This window comes from Myotis yumanensis, unplaced genomic scaffold, assembly GCF_028538775.1.
Source record: "Myotis yumanensis isolate MYYU_CA2020_CCGP unplaced genomic scaffold, mMyoYum1.0.hap1 SCAF_2, whole genome shotgun sequence".
NCBI lineage: Eukaryota > Metazoa > Chordata > Mammalia > Chiroptera > Vespertilionidae > Myotis > Myotis yumanensis.
Genome location: NW_027223753.1, coordinates 51,369,076 through 51,382,365, shown reverse-complemented (window position 1 = coordinate 51,382,365; position 13,290 = coordinate 51,369,076). Strand labels below are relative to the sequence as shown.

Genomic DNA, 13,290 nt, shown 5'->3' with positions numbered 1-13,290 from the left:
CACCTCTTTATTAGATAAGATTTTAAAGTTCATGCCCCTCATGTGCACCCTTCCTTCCCCGCCCAGTTGAGATGCCTTAGTCACTCCATCTTGTTGTGTTCTGTGGTTTTATTTCTTCCCTCCCCTATGGTCCCAATTCCTGATTGCCTAGCTATCCTCTGTCTCTTAATTCCTGCCACATACAAATGTCTTAGAAATCTAAACTAAAAGTCAAAATGTATTGAAGCACAGAGAACAGAAGAGGTTGATATATTGCTTTTTAACACGTCTGTGGTTTTGTAAACTATGTACTGACACCCTAACATGACCTTTCCTAGACCAGATTTAGGGATTTGTATTCAACTGGAAAACACTCGTTTTCTACTATCTCTTCTTATAGGTCATGCAGTATTTCTAAATTAATCCTGAGCAGTGGTGTTATAAAATTATTTGAATTTTTTTACCACTTTCTCTTATTATTTAAAAATGAGTGAAAAATAAAAATGTAAAATACATAAATCAATGATTAAAAGTCAGGATAAGAAACATTATAATTAGGGCAAAGGTGAAAGTAAGCATTTAGTTTTATGGTTATATTGAAAAGAATACATTTAAAAACAGCAGGAAATGCTGGAATGTATTATCAGGTATTATGTCTAAAAGTGATATGATTAAGAAATTTATATCAGTTTTAGCTCTCTGTGAAACAGAATCCCACTCTAAAATATATCTCTAGCAGATTTGACTTTCTAATGTGTTTTTATCTGATTTTGTCTGAAAGTACTCGATTGCTGATAGAACGTGCTCCTTTTTCCTCCTGAAAGTTTAACAAACCCACTCCCATAGTTTGCTTATGAGGAACTTATGACTCAATGAGGAGAAGGAATTAGTTCTACAGGCCTACCTCAATTCTTCCTGATTAGTTGCCTGAAATATTTCAGAGTCTAGGTCTACAGGCAAAAACACCAGTACTTATTTAAAAGGAACCCCTCATAGAAATGCAACTTAAAACCACAATAGATATCACCTCACACCCATCAGAATGGTTTTTATCAATAAATCCACAAACAACAAACATTGGCAAGGATATGGAGAAAAAGGAACCCTCACACACTGTTGTTGGGAATGCAGATTGGTGCAGCCATTATGGAAAGCAGTATGGAGTATCCTCAAAAAATTAAAAAGGGAGCTGCCTTATGACCCAGCAATTCCACCTCTGGGTATATATCTGAAGAAACCCAGAACACTAATTTGAAAGAATATATGCACTCCTATGTTTATTGCAGTGCTATTTATAATAGCAAAGCTATGGAAGCAACCCAAGTGCCCATCAATAGACAAGGTGATTTAAAAAGCCGTGGTACATGTACATAATGAAATATTACTAGGCCTTAAAAAATAAAGTTTTATCATTTACCACTGCACAGATGGACCTAGAGGTATCATGCTAAGTGAAATAAGCCAGTCAGAGAAAGACAAATACCGCATGATTTCACTTATATGTGGAATCTAAAAAACAATATAAACAAATAAAACAGAAACAGACTCATAATACAGAGAACAGACTGATGGATGCCAGAAGGGAAGGTAGTTGGGGGACTGGGTGAAAAGGTGAAGGAGTTGAGAAGTAGTTACAAAATAGTCATAGGGATGTAAAGTGCAACATTGGAAATATAGTCAATAATGTAATACCTATGTAGGTTGTCAGGTGGGTATTGGAAACATCAGAGGAACACTTTGTAGAGTACATTATTGTTTAACTACTATGCTGAAAATAATATTGAATGTAAACTGGAATACACACATACATACATACATACATACATATACACATATATTCCCCTGATAGTTCTGGACTCATATTCATTTATAAATGGTGCTCATTTTGGGGTGGGAAATATTTACCAGTGGACAGCCTGCACTTGTAGATGCACAAGAAGTAAGACACTCAAAGTATCTTCTAGTTTGTTTTCTTCTTGGTTAGTTCATTCCCCTATAGGTAAAAGGGTGTTTACTTCAGTCTGTTTCTCCTTTAAGATCAATAAAGATAAAACTATGGGAGTACAACTTGTGATTCTAAAACAACTCTGCTTTAATGAATCAGTTCCAAAAGACTTTTTCTGACTCTTCTACAAGCCTGCCCTGCTTCTTAACTCTTGCCAGATTGTGCTGGAATATGCCTCTGAACTTTGACACATTTACTTTGTAGATTTGGTGTGTCTGTGGCACTGGACTTCGTAATATTGCTCTGGATTTGCACAATGTATTTGGGAGTTCTGCCATATTTCTTAGCATTTAATCCCCAACACAGCTATCTCTGTTTTTCCTTCACTATCCACTGCTCTTAAGGCAATTACCGTTCTTTGCAGGAGCCTTATTTCAAGTCCTCAATAGGTATGTGATGGATGGTTACTGACAGTATAGAAGTGTGCAAACAGCACTGCTCTGGAGTGTCCAGATCTTCATTATCTGTGTCACCAGGCCCTCTCTCAACAAATGACCACCTGATCAAAACAGCCCAGGTTGGAATGCATCAATGACTACACAACTCTTTAGTAAACTAAGTCTCAATACAAATGTGCTTGACATTTTTTTCAGTTAATGAAGCATTTCATGGCTTTCCAGACTCTTTTGCAAGGCTTACCAAAATCCATCATGACCTTTAGTGTACCATTTGTCTAACTAACGTCAGCATTCCTCTTTACCTTCAACTGTACGTTTTTGAACTGCTTTGCTTTCTTGACTCCATTTTAAAACTTGCTATTCCTTTTGTCTGCAGTATTCTCCCCTTCCCAATCAGCGTCACGAGAATGCTCTGTGTTGTGGGGCACTTTGAGAGGAGGTGCTCAATCCCTGTGGACAATTTAGAGATGTGGGTTAACTGAATGTTGCTTGACTTTTCATATCATTCAATATTGGAAAGCAATGTAGGGCACAGGGAGAATGTGAAACTGTATTTTTTTACGTAGAAAATGATGAAATACCAAGCTTAAGGGAAGAGACATTAACCCGGGGGACTTAAACTGTCCAAGTGTTTTGTAAGAAGCAAACCATTTGTATCTTTATCGGTAGGCATGCATACACGCACGTATGCGTGTGTGTGTGTGTGTGTGTGTGTGTGTAACTTCCTCCCCGTCACTAAGAACTTGTCTCGATGGCTTTACCCCACACATGAAGAGACAATGAAAGAGCTCTGTGGACAAGACATAAACTATATTTGATTCTATTCCAATACTTAACTCTAATAATGTCTTTTAATACTAGCAGAGCCTTTGAGAGACATCCTCTAATTCATTGTTTCTTTTTCTTTATGATCATCTAGAAGAAACATTTGGGAAGGAGAACCACCCACAAGATCAGGACTGTCAGAAGCAGCCCAGCTTCCATCCGGGCTCTGGTCCTTCCTTTAATTCACACCTGGCCCCTATTTGCATAGGAGCCTTTAAAGACAAAGCTGAATTGTAGCAAAGAATGCCAGAGAGTTGAGGTACCCTCCTAGAAGAGAATTCCTAGTACTAAAATATGTTAATACTAATATGTTTGAATGGATATCACATAATGAGCTTCATTATCTTCCCCTGGTCTTCCTGTCTCCCTGTTTGGGTCCAGAGACTGAAAAAGTCTCTGCAGGAAATGTCTTTATGATAAAAAATACAAGGACCTCTCCTGATACTTTTACTCAAGACTTGAAATTTGAACCTGATGCACATGTTTCAAATTGGTAAGGAAATGAACAGAAAACTTAAGCATAAAAAACTTTTATGCTTAAACCTATAGCATATTTTATAAAACTTTTATAAAATACCTTTAGTTGCAATATCATCCTGAAAATGCAGTAACTATAACAAAGATTTCATAAATTCCATTCAATAGATCCTAATTTGACCAAGATCAGACTATTCACCTCAATTTTTTGGCACTTGAACCAAGAACTCACAATCTTAGTTATAAAAGAATGTAGACCAACTTGAGGAATTACTGTATTTGCAATTCAGATTAAATGCCACTGATCATTTTTCCTTCTCAGTTCATGCAAGGCCAGCTTCAATAAAGCATGTTTACCTGTTTCTGCATAATTAAGAAATATCTTGTACAAAGAACGAAGTACATAAAGAATAGTCAGACACACTCACTAAACCAATTGCACATGGAGTTGTGCCAGTCTCCAGTCTCAGTGATTAGATTGTCTCTCCACTTTCTTTAAATATCACCAAAAAAATGACTGTAAATTAGTAAGTAGCTATTTTCAGATTAATGGCAACAAGTAAAGCTCAGAGGTTCCTGCTCAGTTTTGCATGACTTCCGTTACTGAACGCCCCCTCCCCTGGCCCCTGCCAGCAGTGAATTGTGACCCAGGCTCTTTCTAGGGCATCACTGGAAAACCCTACGATTCCATTACTCTCACCGTGTTCTCAGCCCTGATGAAACCCATGATTGTGTTCTGTGGCATTTATGCTATGTTTTGTTTACTTGGACTTCTTTTGAACAATTTGTTTCTTAGGATTCCCAAGCACAAACAACTGGGCATCTTATCAAAACAAAGCAAACAATAGCATTGTAAGTATAAACATTGAGAACACATATACATAGATAAATGAACAAACATATGGAGTGTAATGGTTTCTAAATATTTTAGTTGCAAGTACTCAAAAGTGATGTAAGCCATGCATGACCCATCAGCTTTGGTGAGTCCCAGCATTGCTCAGCAATCCCAGTCTATAGCAGTATGAGAACCTGAGTGTATTGTCTGATGCAAAGGTTAACTTAAGTTATTTTTCCAGACTTGAGTTCCTCTTTACTTTTAGAAGGTGAGAGAAGGGAAATTTGTTGATCACAGTGCTAGATATATTCACCATCCACATACGATATCATGTTTAATTCCCAACCATGACCCGGAGAATAGAAATTCTTATTCCTGTCATTACCAATGAGAAAACCAAGTCCCAAAGCAGGTAACTGGCTTTCCTAAGAACACACTGCTGAGGCTGAGATTCAAACCCGGGTCTGGGACTCTTGACTTTATTTCTTTTCTAATTTACCAGGCTACTTCAGGTCACCGAAAACCTTCCTATGTAGTTACACCTGGAATAATATAAACCTGCTCAAGGACATGCAGGGGTAAATCAACAAGTGAAAGTGAAGCGTAGCTAAACCTGGAACATCAGACCTGTGACCATGCACACCTGATTCCAGGGACAAAAACAGTCTGAAGCCCAGCCAAATGCACTGGAGGTCAGGCCTGGGTCACCGTCCCATTGGAAACAGAAATGTCAAACGGGAAAACTAAAGCAGAAGTCCACGTGTGCGGACAGGGCCAGTTGGATGGACTGTTTGAAAAAGCTCGGTGGCACCCTGGGCCTAGCAGACATGTGGCTTTACCTCAACAGAGTAAGTCCAGGCCCCGCACACTGACCGTGGCTGCGTGCTTATTGTCGTGGGACCTTTTGTGTGCATCGCGCAGTAAGCCCCACGCGGCCCTGAGGAAGAATGACTGTGTGCCACAGTTCCGCATGGTAGTAAAGAGCTTGGACTCCAGGCCAAACTGCCTGGGCTGACTGCAGGCTCCCATTAGCCCTGTCACCCTCTATCTCGGGAAATTCACTTTCTCTATGACCACGTTGATTTGTAAACTGGGAATGATAACAATGTTTGGGGGCTGTTATAAGAGTATGAAGAGTTTCAAACAGTGCCTGGATCAGGGTAACTGCTAGGCAAGTGTTTGGTAAATAAAGGAGACTGAGCCACTTGCACGAATTCATTAAAGGAAGACACGAAGCTGAGACTCAAGTACAGATGGCATGAGCCCAGAGCCCACGCTCGCAGCCCAGCTTAGAGGGTGTATGGATCGGTACCATCAGACAGAGGTGTCTGATTCTGCACATGAGAGACCTCAGAAACTTCATCTCCGAGGGGACCAGGGAAAGCAGATATCAACATGATCCCAGGATTCCTTTTTCTCTCTCTCTCATCCATCTTGGCTACTATCTTGATGGAAATCATGACATATGTGAAACTCATTTCAGAATCTCCTTTGCCCAAGACCCTTTCCAGAGTCCGCTGGGCACTTGTAATCTTTGACTTTGTATCCACTTCTGAATTCATCTCCATCAAAGTTTAATAATACTTAGCACTCTCTGCCTTCTGAGGAATCAATAATGGTGGACTCTAGCCAGAGTTTTTAAGTCAGAGTATAAAGAATCCTGTTGAGTTTGTCTGCACCAGTAATCCCTTCTCCATGATAAGAAACATGCCTTACACTCACATCATGAAATGAGATTTTCAAAGAGCCATTACAGGTTTTCTCCCTGAACTTCCAAAAATCAAGTATTTTAAGAAATAAATATAGCTTTTTCTGTGAAGAAGGAATTGTCTCTTTGTGAGTTTTTTCTTCTTAACTGGGCAGGAAGCGAATAATAGCAATACATAGCTAGATCTGCTCAGTCTCACCAATATATGAGAATGTAAACTCGTATATTGAATGAAAAAAAAAAAATTTTAGCTATGCCAAATCAAATCAAATTAGGCTGTCTAAGATGTGTTGTCCCATGACTTTGAGTCCTTGGAAAGCATCCCAATTTAGTCTATTAGAGTAACCTTCTCTGGATTTCATATGCATAGACACATGCCTGGTGGGCAGAGACACGGTCTGAATTTGAGAGCAGGCATTTTGGAGTAAAGGCCACATCCCACAGCTCTGAGAGCAAACTTTCTCATGTGTTACTTTTCACAAAATTGCAAACCTGTGAAAACAACAGTATGTGGAATATCTGCAGCAGGGTGTTGGGGCATTTTCTTTAATCAGCTTTTGTGACTCACTGTTATCAATTTCTCCAAGTTAAAAGGGTCATATTTAGTATATCTTCTAGCTCAGAAAATACAAGAATTATGTAGGTGAGGGATGCAATAGATAATGGCAAGGAAATTAAGCAAAGACTTTGAAGTCACGCACCCGGGTTTGAATATAATCTCAGTCATCAGCTAACTATGTGACTTTAGTTCAATTATTTAAGCTCTCTAAACTTTGGGTTCTTTACTTTTAAAAGTACCTCAAATTATTGCCCAGCCAGCATGGCTCAGTGGTTGAGGGTCGACCTATGAACCAGGAGGTCACAGTTTGATTCCCCGCTCCTTCCCCCGCCCCTTGTCAGGGCACATGTCCAGGTTGTGGGCTCAATCCCCAGTATGGGATGAACAGGAGGCAGCCTATCAATGATTCTCTCACATCATTGATGTTTTGTTTTGTTTTTTAAATATATTTTATTGATTTTTTACAGAGAGGAAGGGAGAGAGAGATAGTTAGAAACATCGATGAGAGAGAAACATCGATCAGCTGCCTCCTGCACATCTCCTACTGGGGATATGCCCGCAACCCAGGTACATGCCCTTGACCGGAATCGAACCTGGGACCTTTCAGTCCGCAGGCCGACGCTCTATCCACTGAGCCAAACCGGTTTCGGCAATCATTGATGTTTCTATCTCTCTCTACCTCTCCTTTCTTCTCTGAAATCAGTAAATATATATATATATATATATATATATATATATATATATATATATACCTTAAATTTTTAAAGTAAAAGATTAAGTTAGATAAAGCACCAAGTATAAAGCTAGCACTAAAATTAATGTAAGTACCTGTTAATATTACTGTACTTATTTCACAGATGTGGAGATTTTAATTTTAATCAATAATTTGGGTAACGATCACAGTCAGAAACCATGGCTAGATAGATGTTGCTTATTACATCGTGTTAAATGGGTTGGAGAAGAGTCTGGAGACATGGAGATCCATCAGGAGGCAATTACACTGATTCAGTTGGGGCGTTCTCATTACTCTGGTGCCAGGGAGATGGAGAAAGAAACACTACTTAGGATTTGGCATTTGGAGGACAAATGCTGTAACTGATTGGCTATGGCGGCAAGAAATATCAAGAACTTAAATAATAACCATTTTCATCTAGTCCTTCTGACTGAAATCCACTGATGATGGGACACTGATGGGGAAGACTATTCTAATGAAGAGGTATAAGACTGTAAAAAGACATGTCCAAGAATGACATTTGGGGCAGCATTTGTCTTCATTCAACGTCAGCTGATATTCCTTGAGCATCTACTAGATTGCATAGAGTGCTAGGCATTTGGTGCTAGGTGTATATAATAAAACTTCACCAATTCAAAGGTATACAGAGAAATAATATCCATACTTATCTGAACATCCTGGTTATAAATAATAAAAAGCTCACTTCAAACTAGCTTTAAAAAAAAGGAACTTTTATTGATGAATTAATTAATTAAAGAGCTTTAGAAACATGGATCTTGGTGATCAAGTGATGTATGAAGAATGTGTGTTTGTTTTTTCTGCCTTTTGTTCTGCCTTCTGTACTGGTTTAATTCTCAGGAGGGTTTTCTGTTTCTGGTTGCAAAATGATCAGTAGCTGCTCCAGGCTGTCATCCTTACTAGTTAAGCCATCTCAGTGTGTGCGGGGGGCGGGGGGGGGGGGGGGCGGGCGGGGAGGGGGAGAAGATGCTTCAACTTCTCACAACCTCTCAATAGTTCTAGCAAATATTGCTGATGGAGTTTGGATCATATTTCCCTTCTTGACCTAATTACTATGGCTTGGGATGGGCCCCGATGAATCTTATGGGCTAGAATAAAAGCAAGAGGCTCCAAAAAAAAAAAAAAATGATTGAAGTGTTATTGCTAGAATCATGGGAGAATGAATTGAGTGATCAAAAATTAAAGATGACAACTATACTATCAAAATGATTCAAGCAAGGCCCCCTACTGCTGCAAATAACAGAAATCCATTTCTACACCCACATGTAATTTGTTATAAGAATCTCATACAACCCAAGAGGAGGGAGTGCAATAGGACCTCACCAGGAATTTAATGGGGAAATGAAAATGAATGGGCCTTAGGCACTGGAAGCATATGCTCTTGGTAACATTGCCCCATGTACCACTCTTCCCTGGAGACTCCAGGAACACACTGAGGTCTGCTGGTCTCTGGCTTGCCTCTGACATCTCCAGTTTTAAGTTCATTCAATCTTCATAACTTTCTCCATTGACCCCACACCTCAGCCATTTGTACTTTACAAAATTTCAAGGAACTGGGCAGCAAGCAAAGAAACAGACAATTTGAGAACAGGGCATATGTAATCCCTCTTTATCATCTCAAAGAATCTATTCCTTTTGACCTGTGTCATACTTCTAGGAGGCTCTGGGGCCATACACTTTCTTGGTGACTGTATGAAGAACCAGAGGTTGAGCCCAGAGTAGGAACCATGGAGTCCTCCAGCTCAGAGTCTGGCACTGCATGCGGAGAAGCTACCAAGTAAGATGGCAGGTCGGCCTGTGGCTCATCTCTTCATGTACGAGACAAGCAGCGAGGTGCTAGAGGTGCTAGATGAGCTCTACCGTGTGTCCAGAGAGTACACGAAAAGCCGGCCCCAGGCCCAGCCGGTCATCAAGGACCTCATCAAGGTGGCTGTCAAGGTGGCCGTGCTGCCCCGGAGTGGATGCCTTGGCCCCAGTGAGCTGGCCCTGGCTACCCGCCTTGACTGCGCTCAGCTTTGACGAGGCGGACTTCACTTTCGGGGCCGCGGTGCTGGCTGGCCTGCTGAGCGATGCCAGGACATACTGCTGGTGCTGGTACAGCACACCTCACGCCCAAGCCACACAGCCACAGCCGCTGCGGGTTCCACCACCTCTCTGGCCCAGGCCTGCTCACAGCCCTCTATGGGTCTGACTTCCCTCAGCACCTTGGCAAGATCGGTGATGGACTCAGGAAGTTGCTGGGTGAGGGACAGCTCTGAGAGCCCTGAACCCAGTATATTCCACCTTGATCTTGACTAAATGGCTGGCCGAGAACGCAGCAGACAAGAAATGGGCTTTCTAACCCTGCTCATCTGCACTAAGGCTTTCAGTCCTCAGGCTTCAGTCTTCCCCAAGACTGCTTTTGATTCCGACACCCCCACACCCCCAAATGACTGGTGGGGAAAAAGCAAGGAGGCCTCACTCCCACTCCAGCCCCAGGGCAGGAAACAAAGCTGCCTGAAAAGACGTAGTGAAACTTGGATCTCTTATTTCCTCCATAAGGGATGTTTGAAACAGGGAAGCCCTCTCTCCTAGGAACCCCTCTGGGGACACTAAAGACAGAGGGGGGGAAGGGGTCGCTTTGAGACATCCTAGACCTGCAGTTCTGGGCAGAGCCAGGACAGACACCAGAGAAGACTCTGTTCCAGAGTGCAGGAAGAGGGGCTAGGGCAGGGGAGTCTCACAGGGGAAATGAAAGAAAAAAGAAAGAAAATTAATTGACCTCACAGCTACCTCTCTGTTTCTTTCTCCCTCTCTTCCTTCACCTCCTCCTCCTCCCCCTTCTTCTCCTTTTGCTCTTCCTTCTTCTCTTCCTCCTCCTCCTCCTCCTCCTCCTCCTCCTTCTTCTTCTTCTTCTTCTTCTTCTTCTTCTTCTTCTTCTTCTTCTTCTTCTTCTTTCTCTCTCTCTCTCTCTCTCTCTCTCTCTCTCTCTCTCTCTCTCTCTCTTCCTGTTAGTCTTTGTTTTTCTCGGCACATCTTCTGTATATTGGCTATACCTTGCTCTTCAGACCAATGACTCCATTTCTCAACACACATGACTATCCCACAATTCTGGAGTTTATATTTCCTCAGTTTCAACCAGTCAAAAGAGACCAAGATTAGCTTCTCTTACTCTCAATTCAAAACTTATGAAACAGAATCTTATTAGTAAAACTTGGATCTAGTGACCACCCCAGTCCAACCAAGTGTGACATACAGACTGGGTTAGACCCATGGCTGTATAAGAACCTTGGCCCCTCCACCTTTAGAGTAGGCTCACGTCTCTGGAAATAGATCCTGTAGAACAGAGTGGTGGAAGGAGTATTGAGGTGAATGAGGGGGACAGGGTAGGGGAAAGGCTCAGTTTGAAACAGACCTTCCTTGTCATTATATCCACATACCAGTTCTGCCTCTTTAATGTCCTTGAATCAGTCTATTTGTCTCTTTCCTCATTGCAGCTAAATTAGTCCAAGCTACCCTATCGAACAGCTTATTCTAATGCTTTCTTGTTGCCCCCAGATTCCCCCACCAGAATCTATTCACTGTGCAGCCAAAGTAACCTCTCCTCCACACCAGTTCTCCACGGAGCAGCCAGAGAGAAATTTCCAAAGCACACACATAACCTCAGCACATTGTTGACTGGAAGTTTTAAGAGTTTCTCATTTGTCCCAGAATAAATTCCAAACTTGCAAGCACCACATATATTTCCCTTAATAATTGCAGCCCTTTATCCTTCTATTTTATTCTTTGTTCAGTTCCATAAATGTACCCTCCATAGCAGAGCACATAGGCATGAGATTAGACTTCAGTGAAAAAAGACATAAGCCTCAATGCATTAGTTTTTATTGCTGTGTAAGAAATTACCACAAATTCAGGAGCTTCAAGCAACACCCATTTGGTTTCTCACATTTCTGCAGGTTGAAAGTCTAGGACAGCCGTGGGCAAACTACGGCCCGCGGGCTGGATCGGCCCGTTTGAAATGAATAAAACTAAAAAATAAAAAAAGACCGTACCCTTTTATGTAATGATGTTTACTTCGAATTTATATTAGTTCACACAAATACTCCATCCATGCTTTTGTTCCGGCCCTCGTGTCCAGTTTAAGAACCCATTGTGGCCCTCGAGTCAAAAAGTTTGCCCACCCCTGGTCTAGGATAATGTGGCTAGAATTTTTGCTCAGGGTCTTACACAGCAGAAATCAAGAATCGGTTGACAACATTCTCATCTTGTGTTCAAGGTTCTTTCCCATGTTTGTTTCTGTTATTGGCAGAATTCAGTTTCTTGTTATTGTGGGACTGAGGTCCTGTTTCTTTGCTGGCTCTCAGCTGGGGCCTCTTTCAGCACCTTAAGACCACCTGCATTCTTTCTCACATGACCCCCTCCATCTTCAAACCTACTATAGCCTGTTGAATCCTTTTCATACTTCACATCTCTCTGATTTCTTCTGCCACCAGTTAGAAAAAGTTCTTTCCCTAGCCGGTTTGGCTCAGTGGATGGAGCGTCGGCCTGTAGACTGAAGGGTCCCTGGTTTGATTCTGGTCAAAGGCACATGCCTGGATTGAGGGCTCGATCCCCAGTAGGGGGCATGCAGGAGGCAGCTAATCAATGATTCTCTCTCATCATTGATGTTTCTCTCTCTCCCTCTCCCTTCCTCTCTGAGATCAATAAGAATATATTTTTAAGCATTTTTTAAAATTCTTTGCCTTAACTAGTGTTATTAGATAAGGCCCACCTAGATAATCTCCCTGTCTTATAATTTGCTGTGTCATATGGCAACATAATCATTGGAATCTCTATATTCTCAGGGGATTAAGGCAGGGCATCATTGGAGGGGAAACACTTTAGAAATTTTGCCTGGTATATTCAGTGTCTTGGAGTGGGTGGCCAAGAGATGACTTTTGTAAATGAAATTTAACAGGCACACGAAAGCGTATTAGAGATTGTAAATTTCTGGCCATCTACTTTTGGGTAAAAACATGATAGTCTTTTATTAGGTTGAGATGCAAGTCATTTTTCTTATGTTTCATAGCAGAATGTCAGTTCCCAACTGACTGGCCTCTAACTGGTTTAATAGATCTCTTCCTAATCAACATCCTTGAAGGTATACATTTCAGGAAGTCTCCAGAGAGCTCACTGTTGATATGACTGTTACTTCCTAATTAGAAAAAAAAGGATGTGCATGATGAGTAATAAGCAAAAGAGACACGTGAAATATATGCTCTGACTAATAACATTTCCCAAACTCATTTTTCCTAGGCCACATTCCCAGGTGAAGCATCTCTTCATCTATCAAGGAGGGATGGCCAAGAAGACTTGATCAGGAACACGAGTTGATCAGTGAAAGATCTTAGTGGTATCCATGAACCTGTGGGAAAGAAATAGTGTTCTGAAAACTGTTGATAATTTGCAACCCAGTCAAGTGTTTACTAGTGTGACAGAAAGGGCCAGGGTAGAAGAGAAGAGAGGCTAATAAACTTCTTGAGAGGAGTGTCAGCAATGTCCAGGAGGCCTGGGAAATATTCTTCATAGAAGTTTGTGCCAGAAAATTCTTCTGTTCTGAAAAATAGGTTTGTTTTTTATTATCAAATATGGAGAGCTATGTAATCATTCATGTTTCTGTTTTGCCTTGGCTGCCAAAACCTCAGAACTAATAGCTGTATATCTCCTCCTTGTTCCTGGGAGATTTTCCTCCTTTTTTCTGTACCTGGTTGTTTATATCTTTTATTCTTTATTTT

At 41.2% G+C, this 13,290-nt stretch overlaps 1 protein-coding gene and 1 pseudogene across 1 annotated transcript in view; both read left to right on the top strand.

Moving 5' to 3' along the window:
* Positions 1–13,010, top strand: part of PTGER3 (prostaglandin E receptor 3) — a 108,453-nt gene extending 95,443 nt beyond the window's left edge. The window contains exon 4 of the mRNA XM_070405382.1: positions 12,812–13,010. Within this exon, the coding sequence (XP_070261483.1) occupies positions 12,812–12,872 (61 nt within the window). The 3' untranslated portion in view covers positions 12,873–13,010. The remainder of the gene's footprint in view (positions 1–12,811) is intronic.
* On the top strand, positions 5,247–9,795 carry LOC139004386 (tumor necrosis factor alpha-induced protein 8-like protein 2; annotated as a pseudogene).
* Positions 13,011–13,290: the final 280 nt, after the last annotated feature.